Here is a 20361-nt window from a genome sequence, read left to right on the forward strand (position 1 = left end):
AGAGTAAAGCATCCCTGGGTTAAGAGTAAATACAACTTGGGAGGGGGAAGAAAAACCCACAAGAAAAAAAAAACAAACAAACAAAAAAACCAAACAAACCAAATCCCCCCAATTACATTAGGTATCAGATTCACCTGTGAACATATCCCCACAAATTCCATTACCCTACTGGGATAATGACTAAGTTTTCATCTTTAGGGCAATGTCTGACACTGAAAAACATTTGCCCAACAAAGCCTACAGAAGGCAAAGACCTCAGTTAAAGTTACTACTGACAGGCTGTCTCTCCATACACAAAAATGATCTTACAGGCTATGGAAAGCAAACTAACGTCTCTCTGCTGGGCATGATGGCCTGTCCAAGTCATGACTAAAGTCGTACAGAGGAAGTTTAACACTGATGACATCTAAGTGGTACCTGTTCTATGGATAATAAACAGAGGATTTCAGATCACTGAATTGGCTATAACCGATCACTAAAACTAATGACCGTTAGTTTTAATGGCTCTTCTCTCAAAATTCAAGTTAAGGTGTGGGAAAAAAGCGTATGATTTCAGAATGTAACAGGTGAATACAAACCAGTGAGATCCTACCAACCTAGCAAAATCCATAAGCCACTTCAATATGAAGCACCCGTTTTCTGAGATCTGCTAGGCGAAACAGATTTGTACATACTCAGAGCAAAATCCTGCTGTTTACAGCAATGCAATAATGGACTTGAGAAAGAGCAAGAGGGGTTTTATAAAAGTATTCCTATACTAAGCTAGGCAACAACTGGATACTCCCTCCTATTCATATCCAGCATTCAGGAAAAGCATTCATATACCCAAGAAGAAAGTTCATGTGTCCATCCCCTACCAAGGAAGGACCAGCACTCACACCAACTGTGTGAGCAACAACATGCTCATCAAATTGAATGCAACCAGCAACTGTTACTACCTGTCCATCCTGCTTTAGCCCACCCAATTAAAAGGTCATCCCCTGTAGGGTTCATGTTCTGGGCAACTTCAGCAACACTCCAGTCCAGAGGGCTTTGAATACAAGACTGTATGTGAGATTTTAAGGAGACCTGCTCACATTTAGCAAATATTTCCTTACTATTATCTGTACGCCAATTATGGAGATAGGCAGTTCCTGTATTGGTAAACACATGTAGTTGCTGGGCAAGCTGTCTGGAGTACAGCTTTACATGCAACTGTGTAATGGTCAAGACTATAGCACCTATCCACCTAGCTAGACAGCTCTCACCCAGATTATAAGATATCCTGATATTCCTCTCTGAATCTTTCTGCATTTGGAGAAATGTTGAATATTCAGGACACTGATTAGAGATGCTTCAATATTTTATAGAGTTCTCTGGGACAATAATGCCTCATCACATTCTCACAATCATATTTGTTGGACCAGATTCTCAGCAACTTCAGCTGGGTCTGAAAGTTGAAAAAGAAGCTAAAGAATTGGATTTTATAAAGATGACAGTATTAAACCCTTAATTCATTCAATTTTTTTTTGCAACATATTAACTAAATGAACAAAACAACATGTTTGGCATTTCAGAAAACTAGGCCCAGGGTTTTGCTCCTCCCTGTCTCTGCCACTTTCCCCTCTCTCTAGATGTACAAAATAAAATGGTTTTTATATTTATATGTTTACAGTGCTAATTGAAATTCAATCACATACAATTATTTAAAAGTTGTTGTTTGCATTTATGTAGTTTGACAACTAATAACAGCTACTGGTATTTAGACTAAATGTATATTTCTAAATTTAAAACTACCTCCCATTACATCTCTGACATCAATACTCAGGACTGTGCTCAATATGATACAGGAGCAAATGCCATACCCCTTGACTTCATGTACAATTGTTTGTGACACAGGGACAAGAAAAGATACCAAGATAACAAAAATGGGGATTAAAGGATCCCCTTTATAGCAGCATCAAACCAACTAAAATTTACTGTAAAAAATAAATAAATAAAATTAGAAATTCTAAATGGAAATGCCTTGAAATAAGCTTCACTCTTCTTTTTCTCTGGATGAATTGTAATGATCAACTCCAATATAAACATCTGCCAGTTGCTATAAAAACTGCTAGGCTTTATAAAACAGGCAACTCAGTGTCATATATGCCATTATTTCAAACACTATTGCCATGGATTTTATTGTCAGTTTCTTAAAGTTTGATTGTACATTATCTACTTAAAAAATGCTGCTAAAACAGTTGCCTTACAAGCTCTGAGACACGTGCCAAAGGGACTGAACACTGCAAGTTTAAAAGGCATAAGGCATCCATTCAGCTTGAAAGAAACATAACCAGGTCAGCAAGTTTAAGGAATTAATCTTCTTCCTTACCCAGAATTCTGCCTTGCCATTGCCTTTCTTGCACCGCTCTGCCAGCACTGACACACCTACAGTCACTTCCGATAACGGCTCTTCTGCTGCTTTCATGAGAACAATCTGAATCACCCGTCCTTCGTAAATGTGGGCGTCAAAAGTTGATTTCCATTCTGGATACATAGTAGGTTTCTTCTGAACTAGAGTTTTTCCTCTCTCTGAAAGCCAGAAAAAAAGGACAGAAATGGTAAAATCAGATAATGTAGATTAGTTCTTAAACTCAACAAAATAAAACAAAAAAGAGAATCCTTGTACTGAAACCAAAAGCAGACTTACTACTTCTTGTACTGTGGTTGGGACCAAACTTAAATATTCAGTTCAAACATGATTTGGAAGGCAAAGCTCACCCCGACAAACAGGGCATGCAAAGGCAGTGAAGGTGTTAACGTGCAGCCAGAGAAACCAGGAAGGTCAAATCCCATTCTGGAATTCAGAAGCTGGTTTAGTCAGCCACAACATTTCAGGGAATATTTGCATGGCTCCTTTCTGGTATAAATCTCCACGACGTGTTTTCTGATCATAGTGAACACCTACTAGTATAAGATAAACCAAGATATGTCTTACACTGACCCAGTTTAAATTGAAACTGGTGGCTGAGAGATGAAAGGCTCCACATGTCATTAATCTACTTCCAAGTTACCCCCAACATTTCACTTCTATTCCTAAATCACTCTTCTTGGCATTGCACTTTCTCTGCCACGATTGTTACTTTTTAAAGGATATTACAAGGCCTTATCTGTCCTCTCTAGCACATCCAGACCTTGTGTAGTTAAAGAATAAGGAAAAGGCTGAAAGGACCTCAAAAAACTTAATTTTTTGGTAACATTTACCCAGCCTCCCATATGAACATCTCTGCAGACTCCTTCCTTAGGTGCTTTACAGTGCTTCACTATTAGAGGGATTTTCTTCCTAATACACAGCTTCAATCTCTCTTGCTACCACTTAAGCGAATTTCTTCCTGTCCTTACCTCAGGCTCAGAAAACAGCTGGTGATCGCATGATCTACATACAACAAGATTTAGCACGTTTCTAGATCTGGGTCTCCTAGTAGTCCCATCAACACATCCAAAATGACACAGCCTCCTGAGCAACCACATCCAGCTCTTCATTGTGACTCTGGCACGCAATGTTACCTCTCCAGTTTTTCTCTGTGATTTGCTGCTGAGCCAATTATTTCTCATTTGTGGTCAGGTAACTGAATATAGTTTTGTACCTTCTACACAATTTCGGCTGTTTATCAAGGTAATTTGCTCCAACAAAAGTGCTTTCTAAGTGCCTCTCCAGCTCTCAATGATCCATTTTTCCCTTAAGTGTGTAATCTGTTCTTATGATATCAGGCAGTAGCAAAGCAGATTAAACAGCTGGACCCTTCCCCACAAAAATGCAGTGTGGTCTGTTTCCTAAAATTGGCAACAGAATTTACATTCACTTTGCCGAAGGAAGAATTAGATACTTACTATTTAAAAATCTTCCTGGAAACTCGAGGCAAAGTTTGTGTTCATTCATTAATAACTTGCTCAATGCACTCCACTTAATTGTGCTGAGCTATCCAAACAAGAGTAGCGAATAGCGTCCTTGTACTTCTTTATTAGGGAATGCCTGCCAACAACAGCATTACCAATTACAACTTTGACAAGCAGACCTCAGCCTGCTTGCCAAAGGGCATTCTGAAATGCTCAGAAACAGCCACCTGAGGACCTCTGCCATTTCAAACACAAACTTGAACATTCCTCCTCAGTCAAAAGCTTTTACCTTGAATTTAGGGAACTCTGCAGAAAACAAAACTCGAATTCTTTGCAGTGCAAACCTACTTCCAGAGGCCTGTACTTGGTATTCTTAACTATGAAAGTATTTGGAAATATGGTGAAAATATATAGGAAAAGCTCAAACAAAACACAATTTAGAGATTATTAGGATGAATGAGAAAGGCAAGGGGGAATTAAAACCAGGCTGTCTGCACAGCAAGATTATTTACACTAGTCTATTTCTTGGCTTGCTAAAGCCAAAACCCTTCATCAAAAAGGCACACATCAGGAGGCATCCTTAGGAATATGAGGAATTGCACCTATATGCAGAATGTTTGACGGCAATTCAGGGTTTCCAGAAGCAGCAGCAGTTTACAGAACAGCTGGTAATACTCTTTGTAGGTTTCTTAGAAGGGGAGAAAACTATTTCAGTACATTCACAGGACTGCCCCTATTCCCATGTCCCAGCTAATATTTGGTTTGATCAGTTACTATATACATTTTTACCCTATGTAAAACTGAAAGAGGTCATCTCAATTACCGGAAACGACTTCCAGCCTGGACATGCTGTTTTTGTAATTGAAATCATACTAAGCAAGCTTTGTCATGGATTACACTGCCTGCCTGCAAATCAACATTTAAGTGTCCGTACGCCTCCTTTGTTTCTCTTCTAACACTGCTGGCTTCAAAAGTTTTTACATGTTTGCAAATTGGCTTAATGCCTAATCATTAGGCAAATTATTTTCTTCTTCCTATACAATAAACTTTTCTTCAAGTATGTGTCGTGGTTTGAGTCTGGTTGGCAGCCAACCACCACACAGCCGCTCACCCACCCTCCTTCCCCACCTGGGAACGGGGGAAGGAATTGGAGGGGTAAAGGGAGACTCGCAGGTTGAGATAGAAACAGTTTAATAATAGTAATAAAATGAAAACAATGACAGCAGTAGAAAATATAAACGGGCAATGCACAGTGCAATTGCTCACCACCCGCTGACCAACACCTAGCCCGTTCCCGGCTAGTGATCCCGAAATACCAAGATCCTGCAATCGGAATCCCAGAAGCGAGAGAGAGCCTTCCTTCCCAACCACCCCTCCTCTATATAGTGAGCATGATGTTACATGATATGGAATATTTCATTGGCCAATTTGGCTCTGGTGCTCTGGCCGTGCTCCCTCCCTCCTTCTTGTGCACGAGCAGGACATGGGGAGTTGGAGAGTCCTTGAAATCTCAGTAGCAGCTGAAAACATCAGTGTGCTATCAGCATTCTTCTCCTACCAAACCCAGTGCTGAATCTAAAACACAGCACTGTTCTAGTTAACAAAAAGCAACATGAACTCTGTTGCAGCATAAACCAGGATAGCATGTTTCAGCATGCAAATCCAACAAAAGTTATTCCAGATCCTGTCAAACTGAAAACGGGAGCATCAGTCTCTTTTCCTTATTGCCCCAATCACCGCTCCAAGGTTCACTGCACTCTCCTCCCACATTTTTTTAGTACTTCAAAGACACATGCAAGCAAAAAGAAGAAACGTTGAGACAATTCTACTTTTCAAAAGAAGACTGTTGGGAAAAAAAAAAAGTGGATTCATTTAGACCACTTCCACCTCTCCACACATTCTGACAGCTGCAACATTTTCAACACCACTTCTTCAGACGTTCTCCCAACAGACTAGGAAACTGCTTCTTTGGAATTTAACACATTTGCTTGATGACAACATTTTCTGGAAGGAGCACCACGCCTTGTGTTTAAAGTCTAAATGCAGCTTTTACTTCAGCGATAAGGGAAAACTCAATCACGTTGTGAGGAAGAAGAAAATTCACCCTTTCCTCCATTCTTTGATATTTTGTGAAGCCCTAAAGCCATACTGTGGTCTAACCTAGTACAGCAATTCTCTCTCATCCTGTTTGGCTATAGTGATGTATTCTAGCTACATGTCACAAAATACTATAAAGCTTTGATCCAGTTTCTGTAAAGAAGCAGTCTTTGAAGGCTGAGGGTCTGGTGAATAGTGAGGTGCTAACAAGACCTTGAGTGCAAGCCATTCCTAGTAAATAATTCTGCCCAAATGCTTCAGTTGCTACAACAACAAACGACACTTCTCATTAATACCTATCCTCCAAATCAATAAAGATCATTTTCTACTCCGTGCTCTCAAACATGCTGCACTTCATGGCACTCCACTACACCACTCTCTCCCCTGCAGAGCTTCTGCAACTGCAGAAGTGGAGAGAACAATGCTTTATTTAACGTTTGCAGACCTTTATCATGCAACATTCACAACTCACCCTAACCCATTCAGAGGTGACATTTCAGCTGCTTCGCCACATATTTTCTGAACAGTTGTGTGTTGGTGGTGAGGTAAGAAACTAGAGGCCTTAGACTTCACCCTACCAAGTGCTGAGCACTCCAATCACAGTACAAGAAAGCACCAATAAACCAATAAAGAAGTCTTGTTTTACGGTGGGAATACAGACAAAAGTCACTGTTATTTCTCCCATTCTGAAAGAAAAGCTCATGTTTAAGTGCTTGGTGTGATGGGAACAGCAGGATTCATTACCATGCACAGATTAAGAGGGATTGCAGGATTTCTCAAAAACTTACTTATATTCAGGAAAGCATCACCATCTGTAACCTTACCTGTAGTCAATGCTTCCTTCATCTTGATAGCACAGAAAGGCTGTAGCTGTTCCCCTTGATTCTGCACAGGACCCAGCTCAAATGAGTTGAAAGATATCCGTAAGAAGGGGGCCATTGCTCACAATGATACACAACCTAAGTGCAAAGAAGTAAATAAAAATCATAGAATAAAACACCTGGTCTGATACTTGTAAGAAAGCAATATACATTTCTCAGCAGCCATCATAGCTGATACAACCCATCCTCTGAAGTTTGCAAGTCTTGAATGTGGCTTTGAGACCATGAGCCTGAAGTAAAACTGCCACTTACTGAAACAAAAAAATGTAACATGTACAATCAAAGATGACTAAGACACCCTTTTAACTATATCCTGTTAAAAGTGAGTAGCAGTTATATTTTTGATGTAGACCTGGCTCAATTTTTAAACAGAGACCCAGTTCATTGACACACAAGTATATAAACATTCTTATCAAATAAGTAGTTCACAAACTAATAGATAGATTGGAGTTTTTTAAAACTTTCCCCCCCACACACACACACCTGGAATGAAGGGTAGGTTGGGGAAAAAAAGGGAAGAAGAGTTTCGTGTTTTCCACATGTTCCTTTCCCAGTATCTCTAACAAAGCAAGAAGGGAGAACTGGGAGCAAAATTAATCATCTAAAGCTCATATTATTTTGTTGCTCCTTAGGTACATGTTATTTTCTTTTTAATTGCTATACAACCTCCAAAATTCCCAGACAGAGTTCTAGGCACCTCAGTAGGCAATCAAATGATAAAAGGACACCTTTGGTTAATTTCATTTTTAAATATTAAATTGAGAAACTACTGAACCTACATACAATTTCTGGACACTGCAGCAAAAAAACACTACCAGATGGTACAGGAAGGGTAACATGTCCTTAAGCATGATCAAGTAATTGTACTGCATATGAGTGCTTGATCAACATTAATAACTTGAGTAATTGGTCTATACACATAAGTTCACACTTACTTTCTCACTTAGATAAATGCACAGTCACAGAAATTCCTGAAAATTAGATGTTTCACTGGATAAGTGTGCATTTTATTTCTCATAATGTGGAAAACAACGTACGTTCCAAATACCACCACTAAATTGAAACAAATACAACATCAGACCACTTCTAGTCAAGCACTGCTCTCAGGTGGCAGTGTACTAATCCTAGCAAGTATCACAGAGTTAGTGATTCAAACGGTGAGCCTCCATGCCTGCAAGTAACAGGCAAAGGGAAGAGGGAGAGGTAGAAAAACCTCCACCACTACCATGTCACATGGTTTAAACTGTCAGGAATTGCAAGAATCCAAAACACCTGTAATTTCTAAAGTCAGCAAACTGGTGTTTCACTGAAGTCTTCCCTCATTCTTAAGAGCTCCTGATCTTAGAGCAGATTTCAGTTTACAATTCACAGCATCTTCAGCAGTGGAGTTAGCCCTGTAGCTTGCATGTCAATATTGTTTTGCGAAGCAAAAATTACTTATTCAAAACGTATGAGAAAATGGTCATTTGATAGCAAGAGAATGCTAGGGCAATCAGAGAATGAGGGATGCAGAGAAGGAGGGATCAGGAGAAAAGAGTTAGCAAGGTAACCGGAAGAGATCATGAAAAAAATAAAGAATTGAAGCCGGGCTGAGCTGGTCTTTTGACTGTAGATTGTTAGCCAGCTCAGTCAAGCACCACCAGGAAGGCCATTTCAAGCAATCCTGCATATGCTTGCATTTTTTTAATGTAAAGACATCGACCTGAGAAGCAATTAACATTCCTCCTATATCTCTTAAGGCCCAGAACAGCCATTTAGATAAAAGACTGTTAAATCAGACTCTGCAGCAAGACAGCATATAGCTCCTGACACCATTATTTGCACATCATGCAATCTCCCTATGCAGAGACCATTTGCAATAAATGGAAAATTTTATGTCTCTCTAACATTTATTGAGCTAGTTTTTATTAACTGACTGTTTCCCCACTTTCGTTTCTGTAGAGTAAGACAAAGTTAGAAAGCAGGTTTAGGATTACTTGGCACCACTGCTTATCCCACTGAAAAACTGAAAGCCACCACTATAATGCATATTCACACAGACCGTCATCCAGGCCCATGATAAAATAACAAACCTTTCCCACTATTCCACTGGTTATTGCAGCTTGGAACACCATTTGATGAGACTGGAGATGGAGATGACCTCACAAAGAAAGAGGAATAGACAGTTTTTGCAGAAATTAACAAATACCATCTGATACCTCACTTTCACAAATGCAATGTAAACACAATGCTCATACAGAGTTTTAACGAGGAACACATTTTAGCTGCTCAAGAGACCTTGAGCTCACTATGTTCAGAACTACCCTCAAGTGACTTGCTATATGACTTGCCAACACCAGATCACAGAGTTACTACTCAATATGGATGTAAAAGAAACCAGATTTCATCATCATTCACCTCTGGGGAAACAGCTTTAATACCCAATTGGGCCATAGGTAGAAAGACGCTGGGTAGGTCAGCCTGTAGCTCCCACTGGAAAGTTTATTTGACAGAATCACAGAATTGCAGGATAATTCTGGCTGGAAGGGACAGCCCAGCTAGATGTCACAATTTCCAGTAAGCCTGGGACTACACCAACAAAAAAATTGGAAAGCACTGACAAAGCTAAACTAACAATTGCATGATTTCACTCAGGCCATCTGACTCAAGTCAATGCTAGTCCTGAAACAGAATACAAGGCTTTGACATTTACTTCTTTAACTCTAAATTAACAAATACAATAGAAACAGGTACAATGCATATGCATTTTGAATAATCCCACAATCTTTCTCATTTCTGATGGCCAAATCATTTGAAGGCCACATTTTCAGCTCTGCTTTTTTGTTCTGAATATGGTTATTAGCTTTAGTTTCATGATAAAAAGAAAAAATCTCAACAGCTTATTTTCACATAACAAAGTACCTGTTCCTGACAAGTTTATCTACCCTTATACATTATGCTTTTTTCACAAAAGTAAAGATTTTAAGTGGCTTTATGCAACATCTCACTATACACGACAAACGATATTGTGATGCAGGGAGGTTAAGTGAGAAAAGAGGGTTTGGATTTGCTCCTCAGGTACATTTTCCAATCCCAGTCTATGCTAAGATATTGCAGTGAGATAGCTGACAAGTATCAGCTGTACTGCTATAAACAAAACCATACCCCATTAAAACTGGTTTTGGCAGTGAAACTCATTGAAACAGATTAATTTTACTTCAGTAAAGTTTCTCAAAATCCATGCTGAATACACTTGTCCAAAGTTTCATCACATTTGAAAAGTAAAAACATCCAACACAATACACACATTTTGCTTATGACATCCGAGACGAGTCCATCTATAGTTTTCATGACTATTTCAGAAGTGACAGAGTAAGTGTCAACTCTAGTTCTAAGAGCTGTATCTGTCAAGAACTGAAACGGCTATAAAATCCCAGCTATGAATTGAGAGAGATTTTTAAATCTACTCCTAGAATCTATATTGCTGCCATAAAGTATTAGAGCCAAAATGTTACCCCTGAGGAGTGTGATTTTAGCCAGTCTGAATGATGGAAAAACGGAGATGTGAACTCCAAAAATATGGCAAGTCCAAATTACAGGTTTAATACCTCAGTTTCAAAGTCATGTGCAGTCTGAAAAAAAGCTAGGGGAAAAATTCTTCTAGTAACATTAGTCTATATGAAGTACATGGTGATGGCCACACTAATTCAGAGTACACCATTGGATGCTGTCCTGCATAACATTTGTTTTGTCAGGGATCCCTGATCTGCCCTACTGCAAGCTAAACCCACATTCTATGCTACCTGGGATAGATTCTGCAAAATCCAAAGTAATTTCTATGAAGCTTTAAAATTGAGAGCTTCTGACTATTTAATATGGAAAGAAAATCAACTGTGTTACTATCAACTATAATACACAGAGTGAGAGGGGACAAAATTGAAACATCTTCACATCATCATTGTCAACATCTGCTAGATGAACAAATATTCACCTTTCACATGGATGTGTTTGTAACACACAGTTTCAAAGAAATCTTCAAAGTAAATTAAAATCTTAAATATTCCAAGAAGACTTTTTACAAGATTTGTTAGGAAAAAATTCACACTGGATTAAAAATCTTCTCCACAGAGTCACAAGGGACAAAGGGTAAATTCTGTCGTTTCTCCCCTTCCAACAGTGCACAGCAGCTCTGAGGGACTTGTGCTGCTGCTGAAGGCGTTACTTGTCAGGGTTCCTTTGTTGCTGTAATTCTGCCTTGTTATAAACAGTGAGGGCAAACCACCTCTAACACAATCCAGAAACAAAGACATGGTTGTGACTTACACACAAAGCAGGAAGTAACATCAAAGCAGTGGATCATCTGGAGGAAACGCTGACACTGGCCAACAACAGAGCATTGAAGAGACGAAAAAACTAATGGGCCCAAACAGAGCACAAACTGTTCCATCACTGATATGGGACAATATATCCAGGAGAAATACAAATGAGAAAACTCCCCTGCTGATTTAAGCCTCTGAATTCCTTGTAGTAGTCTGTAAAACATTTTGCAAACAGACATAAAGCTCCACACGCAGGTCATGGCTTTTCCATGCTGTCTCGCAGAAATGCTCTGGATGGCACGAAATGACTGCCTTCTGCTTAGCTTCTTGCTGAGCCTGCTTCCAAGGCTACACAAAGGCTTTGGGGAACACCAACACTGGTAGCCAGCACGACACACAGCTGACCAATTGGTGATGTTCCCTGAAAAGATGCAGCACCAACCTTTTTCTTCTTTAAAGATGAAAAAATATAGGTTATTTCCAACTTGCAGTATCTTTTTTTACATGAGGGTTTCCTGTCCTCTACTCTGGCAATGGACAAGGTGTTCAAGAAAGATAGCAAACTATTGCCCAACTTATTGCCCCCACAGCACTTTCAAAAACATGAACAAGGACCTCCTTCCTTTTTGGGTACAGCCTACAAAGGTGATTATGCTATTTTCATGTCAATAATACAAGAAAGCCTGCAAGTAGAGATGCTGAAAGTGTTATTAGCATCTTTTACCTGTGAACACAGCTAATGTGCACATTGTGTTTTTATTGTTCCCATGTGTGCTGTTTTATGCTTACATTACAGAAACACTCACGCAAAGTAGACAGGCTGGCTACGGTTCTTGAAGAGCCCCCTTCACAGGTATTCTTTCAGTGGATGATCAAAACAAACCCATCTGCAAGAGAGAAGAAACAATACTTATGCTGTAGGACATTTCATTGAACCAAAGTAATGATAATGCTAACCACTGTCTACATTGCACACCTACAATTAGTCAACCGAGTCTTTTAGCAGGTTCTCTTGCGAGCCCCGGCCTCTATTTGATGCTCCGTGGGAACAAGTCAGTCTAAAAATGAAGTCAGTTTTAAAGAGGCTTACTATATTTGCTGTTATCAACCTCGTAAAGAAGATACACTGCAGCATTCTTTGTCAGCTGGACTTCCCTAAGCAATACCATCCAGCTAAAGCCTGAAAAACATACCTAGAACTAACACTGAATCACTACACATCATGATGCTGAATGCTCACCGCTGCCAGATATGGCAGAAAACATTATCTGCAGATGCTGCTTTGAAAGCTCAAAGTCCACAGAGGGTTTGAAAAGCATTCTCCAAAACACAGGGCTAATCGTACACATTGCCTGTAGGTCCCTGCCAGAAAAAGAGATTTCTCCAAAGGTATGCTCCTGCATCAGCATCACTCTTGCTTTTATTTAGGTTTAGCCATCAGTCATTTAGATTTAGCCATTAAGGTGCAACTATCTCCTATGAATGGTTTTATTTACTCCAGTTATTAATTTGATTCATCTGTCTATGGAATCCAAGAATGGTAATTAGAAACATGAAGCTTCTCAGCAACTATTTTGATAAACTATCTTGTGAAGAAGATTTTACAAGCAAAATAAAAATAAACCTTAAAACTAGAACTGTGGGACTATACAGTTATAAAAGAAAAATATATCCATTAGGTAATATTTAACAAAAATAACTTCCAGAAGTCAAGCATGAAAAGAGCATCTTTAAAACAGCCCAACAACCCACAATTTCTGCAGTAATATTTCTAAAACACTGTATCTTCATAATATGTTTTTAAATAATTAATATGTTTTAAAAAATATGTTTTAAAAAAACAACAGGACTATAAAAAGTGAGAAAAGATGACAAGGAATTTAACACCACAATTTAATGCACTTGCTGTTAAACTTATTGCCAAATTAATTTTTTTTCTGGTTCATAGTATCAAGATGACAATTCTATACACTAAATTCTAGTGTAAACGCTTTAACTTTTGGTGTTTTCTCTGTTTGCTGTGTTTTTTTTTTTTTTTTTAGTACATGTAGAGTGGTTCACAGAGTCCTGCAAACCTAGCCTGGAAAAAATGTAGCTACCATTTCCTTCTTTCCCCCCAGTATTTTCTTTCAAATACTTCTGCTTTTGTTGGGTTAGGACAAGGCTAGAAACAGAAATGATGGTGTAATAAAATCTGTCACTATTTGTGTTGCAATAGTCTGGAGAAAATCCATTTAGATAAGCCATGTAGCAAGAGATGTTCCTTGGTTTCACCCCACGTGGCCGGAAGCACAGATAATTCCAAGTTTCCATACCTTTTTTGCATGCTCAGTGGTCCCAAAACTGCCTGAATTTATGGCTGCCATATAAATTGTTGATATTTCCCCAACACTCTTAAGGCCAAAGAAAAATTACTGATGCTTTCCCTATCGTTATGATGAGAAACTTTTCAAAATATGAGCATCAGAAACCTTTTTCTGAACAGGCCAACTCTTTCAATCTTGGCAGTGCAAACTTGATAAACTGGAGGAGAATATGGATAGCAGGCAAGCAAAAGCTAAAGGAGACCTGATTTTTTTTTTTTTTTTTTGGTTTGGTTTTTTTTTTTGGAAGACATGAAGCCCAATTTATTTGAGCATATGGTAACACATGATTAGCTCAGTAACAACAGTTGACTATTCTAAAATGGTTTTAAGTGCACTGAGGAAGACAGACCTGAGTTTTACACTAAAAGATCAGTAAATTGAGGAAATTTTGGACTCTGAAATAGACAGCAGGACAGTCTGTTACGCAGCATATGCTGTAAGATGAAAAAGACATTTTACACTGAATGTCCTTTTTTGTAAAGGGAAAAAGAACATTTGGAGCAACAGAGTTGGCTTTTTTGATATTCCACAACTACTGTGCTGTGGGGTGGGGGAAAATACTGTCAGCTGCTTTTTCTGTAGATATGCATAATAAATAGCCATTTAAATACTTAAAAAAAAAAAAAAAAAAAAAAAACCAACAAAAACAAACAAACCAAACAAACCAAACCAAAAAAACAAACAAAAAAAACCACCAAAACCTCACAAGTTCTCCTTCCTCTTTGAATGTACAGGACTAAACAGTAGATGAAAGCACTGTAGGCACACTGTTTTTCACCATTACTAAAATCAAGTTTGAAACAAAGGTGCAAACGAATCCCCTTCATTAACTTCAAACACAAACATCAGACATTAAAAACATGCAAGAGAAGAAACACTGCCTGAAGCCCAAAGTCTTTGTTCATTATTGCTGAGAGCACAAACTGGTATCATTTGATAAGTAGAAACTGCAGCAACACGGAAGGATTAATATGACAGGGCTGGCTAGCCAGATCTTTATGAAGCTCTAGGTGAGTAAACAATTCATTAATATCTAATCACATTATGAAATAGGAATATATCCAAAATATTAAATAGGAGGTGAACCATGATTTTTCTCTGTGCATGAATGACTTAAGACTAGTTAGGAAGCTTATTTTATCCCTTTTTTTTTTTTTACATGGAGAGGTATTTTTCCCCTGCAATTAAATAACACAATCCCCTCCATGTGAGAAGAAAAAAAAACCTACTAGGGGAATGGGATGAAGCTACACCTCTTCTTCCCTACAGTAATACACCCTGGAGCCAAGCTATATACCAGTTCTGGCTGTATGTCACTAAGCAGAGCACTGAATGCCTTCTGCAAGCCTGAGCCCGTGACTAGCTCTTGGCTCCCACTTCGTCCACAACATTCAAGGAATTTGACAGTATTTAGTCAGCACGACTAAATTGCAAAACTGTACATCAAGTTTATCATGTGAATACGAGTTCTCTAAAGGAAGCATGCCATTCTGCAAGAGGGTTCAATAGATATTTTTTTAACAACCAGAATACCAGGAAAGCTGAGCTACTCATACAGCTTTCAGAAGTACCAAACCAAAGGAAAACAATCACAGAAAATCCAGTATTTTGTACAGTATCTGTTTAGGTATCACCATAATCAAGCAGGCAGGGGTCCAGATCCAGGCATACTCCATTAGCTTCCTTTAAAGGAGTAGTTACACAACAAGCCCATCCTTCAGCACCATCCTCCCTCTTGCTAAGTATTTTTATCTAAGATTCAGTACAACATTAGAGATTTTCTTTCTGATACATAATTATACACACAAAGCTTCTTACTTTCTGTGCGATTATAAATTTTCTGTAAATTGAGATATATTTCTGAGAGAGAATAATACAAAATGCCAACAACATATTTCCAAATCAAACAGGAAACAACATGACAACACTTCACCTAAACTTTTACAATGCAATATACATTACCTTTCTCTTCAAAACACTGGAGTTTGGTTGTTTTGGGTTCTTTCTCTCTCTTTTTTTTTTTACTTTCCACTGAAGTAGAAAGAGGAAAAGCTCTTTCCCCTTAATGCTGAAACAACCAAATACCATAAAGACAGTATGTCAAATACTGTTAAGAAAAAAAGAGAAATTGGAAATGTGCCTTATTTCAAACGTATTGCGTTAATGTTTCTATATGAACACTGAAGAATCAAAAAATGAAAACGGAGAAACTGGGCATTCAATATAAATAGAAAAAATGCCTTCTAAACCCTTCCAATTAGAGAACAATTTTACTTTGCACTTTTGAAAACATCAGCAGATTATGCAGTCTAAGTGCCTCTCGCAAAGCACAAGCTTCCAAGCCAGAAATTTATACTACTGCCAGCACCATGACCTAATCCTCCAAGTATCTGGAAAGCTAGAATATTCATTAGCAGAGAGAACTGTATCATCATTCATCCATGGTGGAAATCTGCTGCTCAGATAACGTCCTCAGAGGAAATACAATTCAGTTCATGGATGCATGATTTTGATCAAGGCTTTTAAAGTAAAGGGACACAAGATCACAAGATTTGTGAATGAAAATTTTGCTCATTAAGTGTGCAATGAGTTGTAGGAATAGATCTAGTCCTCCCTCCTGACTGCATCTGACATTACTGAGGTTGTGTTGTTTTGTTTTTGTTTGTTTGTTTGTTTGTTTTTGTTTGTGTTTTTTTTGTTTGTTTGTTTTTTTTTTTTTGAGAAGGTATTTTTTCCCTGAGGGCCACAAACATACTTGGCCACTTAAATCAGACATTATACACCAATATCTGCCTCGCTGAGCATGATGCTCCCTCCTCCTCCTCGCTGTTTCCTGGTACTCAAAGGCTGCTCAGGGTAGGCAGGAATCATCCTTTTATGCTAGGGGGCTTTCTGTATTATCTAGAATGTGAAGGCCAAAAACCACAAAAGAAATATAAATAACCAATAAAAGTCAACTTAATCAAGACTTTTTCTATGATTTAATAACTGAAAATAAAGCCATAGATGGATACATGCATCATTACCTGTGAAAGCATCTCTCACTTCTGCAATGAAGAGATGAAATAAGCACAACTGTCATTGAGGGTATATAGAAAGATGCTAAATAATGAATGGTCACAGGGATCGATAAGGAGAAATTGGAAAGAAGCAAAAGTAACTGAAGTTTATATTTAATTAAAAGCATTTGCTCCTGCTGTAATTTCAAAGTTCAGGCTTAGATTTCCCAAAATAGTTAAGAAAATGGAACCACGAATGATTTTTAACTGTCCCCTCCCCTCTGAATCATTTTCTAGAGGAAATGAAAATTTGAAGTTTTACAGTATACCTGGCATTCCCAAAAATATAGAAGAAACAGACACAGCTCATCAACAGCAATTTGAATTAAAGCATAACGGTGTCTTAAGAGAGATTTGGGTTATTTAAAGGTAGCACTGAGTTTACAGTACAAGTTGCAATGTAAACTCAGCGTGAGACGTACTATTTAATACCATTTTGATTTCCTTCATTTTTAATCCTCCACATAAGAATGTAACAGCAAACCTTTATTTTTTTTACCTTTCCTGAACGTGTGGTTTAAACATACAAGCTCCACAACCTGTGGTGACACGGATGCCATCTTTATCTAAACACTATAATACATGTCTGCTAATAGCCATATCAAATGATTTTCCACTAAATTGATAAAAATATATCATTTTAGTACACTCATTGTGGAACAAAACCTTTAAGCATTGACATGTGTGGGCCACAACACAGTAAACAAGACAGAAAAAGCTAAACAAAAATCTCTGGAGCTTTAGATGAGCCAGAATCTTGTTTGTAGAAATAACTATGGGAGGACATTCTCAACTATTTTGGGTTTTGAGAGAGTAAGAAGTCCTTGACAGCGCCCAGTCCACAGAACACCCTCTGTCTACCTTCCAGAAATGCTATTCCTACTACTTAAAGGCTCAAATTTCTGGAGGATGAGTGCAGATCAAATTATTAGATGCATATTGTCTGTCATGGCTTTTTCCAGTTTCTACTCCAGGGCTCATCCAACTAAAAACTAGATAATAATTTAAAAATGAGATGCTTGGTTTGTATATGCAAAACACTGCACACATACAGAAATATAAAACATATACCCAAAAACTTCACTTAACAACACTGCAAGTCAACATCTATTTTGTTACTTATTGGCCCGTTGCACTAATGAACATACTGATAAACAAGACACTTGTCTAAACAAAAAAAAGCCCATACTTTCAGGAAGAAAAGACATATGCAACTGACTTGCAAGAGTACCTATAGATTACCCAAAAAAAGTAACTGAACACAGGCTCTTTGAATATAGTTGCACCCTCATGTCCCAGTTAGCCCACAGAAGCAATAGAGTATTCAGTGATTTTCCTACAGACAAGCTTTCCTGGCTCATTATGGCCCATAATTTCCTCCATCACTAAATGGATAAATGAGTTATGTCTTGGTTACTTTCCCTGCACCTCCCAATTATTTCTGACTTTTTGCTGTACATGTTTCTTTTGCCATAAAAGTGCTTCTTTATGATAAGTTTTATAGCAATCTTTTGATAGAAAAATCACAAACTGCTATCGCTGAACAGTACCTCCTGTATCATGTCATGGTTGGGAAGCATACCATTAGGGCATGTCATTTCTGTTAGATCATTAAGTTAAAAAGAATGATGTATGGCTGCCACTGGCACAGAAAAACTCAAGAGGAAAACCAAGCAGCTGTAAACCACAATGCTCCTAAGGCAACAGCATACCCCTTCCCAGTCTTGGCACTGCAGCTGTACTTTCAAAAGGGACAGGCAGGTAATGGACTGCAAGCATGGGAGTGAAGCACACAGGAACCAAAATGCTCCTAGGAGTACCAAATGGAAGTGTTCCCACTTGCAATTAGAGATGATCCCCTTCTTAACTCTCAGCATGGAAAGACTGCATGTCCCCAGGCAGCTGAGTGGGAAATTCTCTTTCCACATGGTGTAATTTGTTTGAGTAGATCTACCCTTAATGGTCTGCCCAGTCCTGCCTCCAAATCTTTCCTCTGTGTATTAGCTCTATCCACACTGCCTTGATTCTTTCCCTCCTCGAATGCCAAGGAGCTCTTTCATACTGTTTACTATGCCGCTTGCTTAATCACAGCTGACTTCATTACCCTATTATTTTGTATATCTGAAATACCTTTCATTTCCACGCAGCAGTGGCCGTGTCCTCGGCCTCACACATCAACACGGCTCAAACAAGTGAGTAGTGGGTGCTGGCAAGGAGCTCTCCTGTTATTTACAACAAGCCACATCTCCAGTGCAAGTTAGCTTAAAAGAACTCCTTTCTGCTTTACGGTTTACAGCACTCAGCAGGCCACAAGATGCTGGCTTTTCCTCACAGGTCTGGATATTTGCTTCCACTACAGCACTTCAAACACATAAATCCTGCTCTAGTACTGCTCATTCCATGCTAGCAACTACTGCCAAACCCAGAGACATGTTATATGACCAGGACTGAGAGGCAATTCACACAGCTACAGAGGTAAGCAGATGCCCGTAACCCACTTCTTATGAAAAGTTAGTCCACATCATGGATAATTTGAGGATCCCCTGTACTGAGTAAACAAAAGTTAAATCAAAAGTTAAATCAACTTTGGCCCAATGAATTTCAACTCTGTGGGAAAGAGCTGCAAACAGCTACATTTCCAGCCTTTAATAGACATCCCATTCTGCCTCTGTGAGACTATTAAACAAAAATATTTACTCAGACCTGAAACACAGCTATATTGGAAAATGTATTTGCTTGCATTGTGAAAAACCTTAATTAAAAAGTACTTTTGTAAATATAATTTTTATAGTCCCGTAATGTTATCTCTTTGTCTAAGATGCAGTTTTCCTATTAGAGCGTTAGGGTTTTCTTGACTCTTATAAAACTAAATCCATCTCTAAAAATAAAGCTATGAAACCTATTTCTGACAGAAAATGTCAGAATTATATAAAACAGCACTTAAAATTCATCTGATGAAACGTGAAGGGAGAAAAGAACTTCATGATTCTCCTGCAGCTGTCAGTGCCCTCTGCTCATCTAAGATGTATATGGAGAAACACCGGTTATTGGTAAGATACACAAGTATATATCACACACACAAAGATCAGATAGCCTGAGGAAGAAGAATGATTTTTATCATTATCTCCCCACACTAACAGTTTGTTCCACTGGTCTAGGGCTTTTTCAGTTTTAAAAATTTTTGAGAGAAATATTTGCATAAAGTAATAACGATATTCCACATATATTCATTGAATATATTAAAAATTTGATCTAATCTTGACTACCAAACGTATACAAATACGTATAACAGCTTCCTGGACAAAAGGCAAAGTTGAACTTGCATATCTACTTCTGTAAGTGAAACTGAGAAAAATGTTTCCAGTATTACACTGATGGAAACACTGTATGTCATGCAGTATTTGCTCAGTGCTTGTCTAGAAATAGTCCCCTTATTTTGTTACGATTATGGGTTATAGTCAGGTATAAAAAAGTTTCATGTAGTAACAACTTATACATCTCAAGCAAACGATACACACTGTTCAAGCTGCTTTCATTTCCTTTTCCAGAGGAATAGAGAAAAAGGAAAATGGAGAATAAACCCTGTGTTGCTGACTTCAGACATTGCCCACAAAAACTATGCAGAAACCTCTAGAACAAAGTCTGCATCTCCCCTACCATTCTTTATAGAACAAAAGGGTACTTAGATAATAAACCAAGTGCTTCTTAAGGAAGAAATATGAAAAAATGGCGACTGTAGATTCTTTCCTGTCATTGTAAATAATCTTAACACATTTTTCTAGCAATAGCATTCATTTATGAT

At 38.3% G+C, this 20361-nt stretch overlaps 1 protein-coding gene across 9 annotated transcripts in view; it reads right to left on the reverse strand.

The window, feature by feature from the left end:
• PRKCD (protein kinase C delta) overlaps window positions 1-20361 on the reverse strand; it is a 68182-nt gene that overhangs the window by 23700 nt on the left and 24121 nt on the right. For 4 of the 9 annotated variants that reach the window (XM_042799322.1, XM_032984141.2, XM_032984134.2 and 1 more), the window contains 3 exons: window positions 11941-12021; window positions 6780-6914; window positions 2354-2553 (listed from right to left, as the gene is read on the reverse strand). In XM_042799322.1, the coding sequence (XP_042655256.1) occupies window positions 2354-2553; window positions 6780-6894 (315 nt within the window). In that variant the 5' untranslated portion in view covers window positions 6895-6914; window positions 11941-12021. Of the gene's footprint in view, window positions 1-2353; window positions 2554-6779; window positions 6915-11138; window positions 11229-11312; window positions 11521-11923; window positions 12022-20361 lie in introns of those variants that run through there. The other 5 variants (XM_042799323.1, XM_032984137.2, XM_032984136.2 and 2 more) reach the window with 4 other exon arrangements.

Source organism: Tyto alba, unplaced genomic scaffold (assembly GCF_018691265.1).
Source record: "Tyto alba isolate M040663 unplaced genomic scaffold, T.alba_DEE_v4.0 Super-Scaffold_3, whole genome shotgun sequence".
Classification (NCBI taxonomy): domain Eukaryota; kingdom Metazoa; phylum Chordata; class Aves; order Strigiformes; family Tytonidae; genus Tyto; species Tyto alba.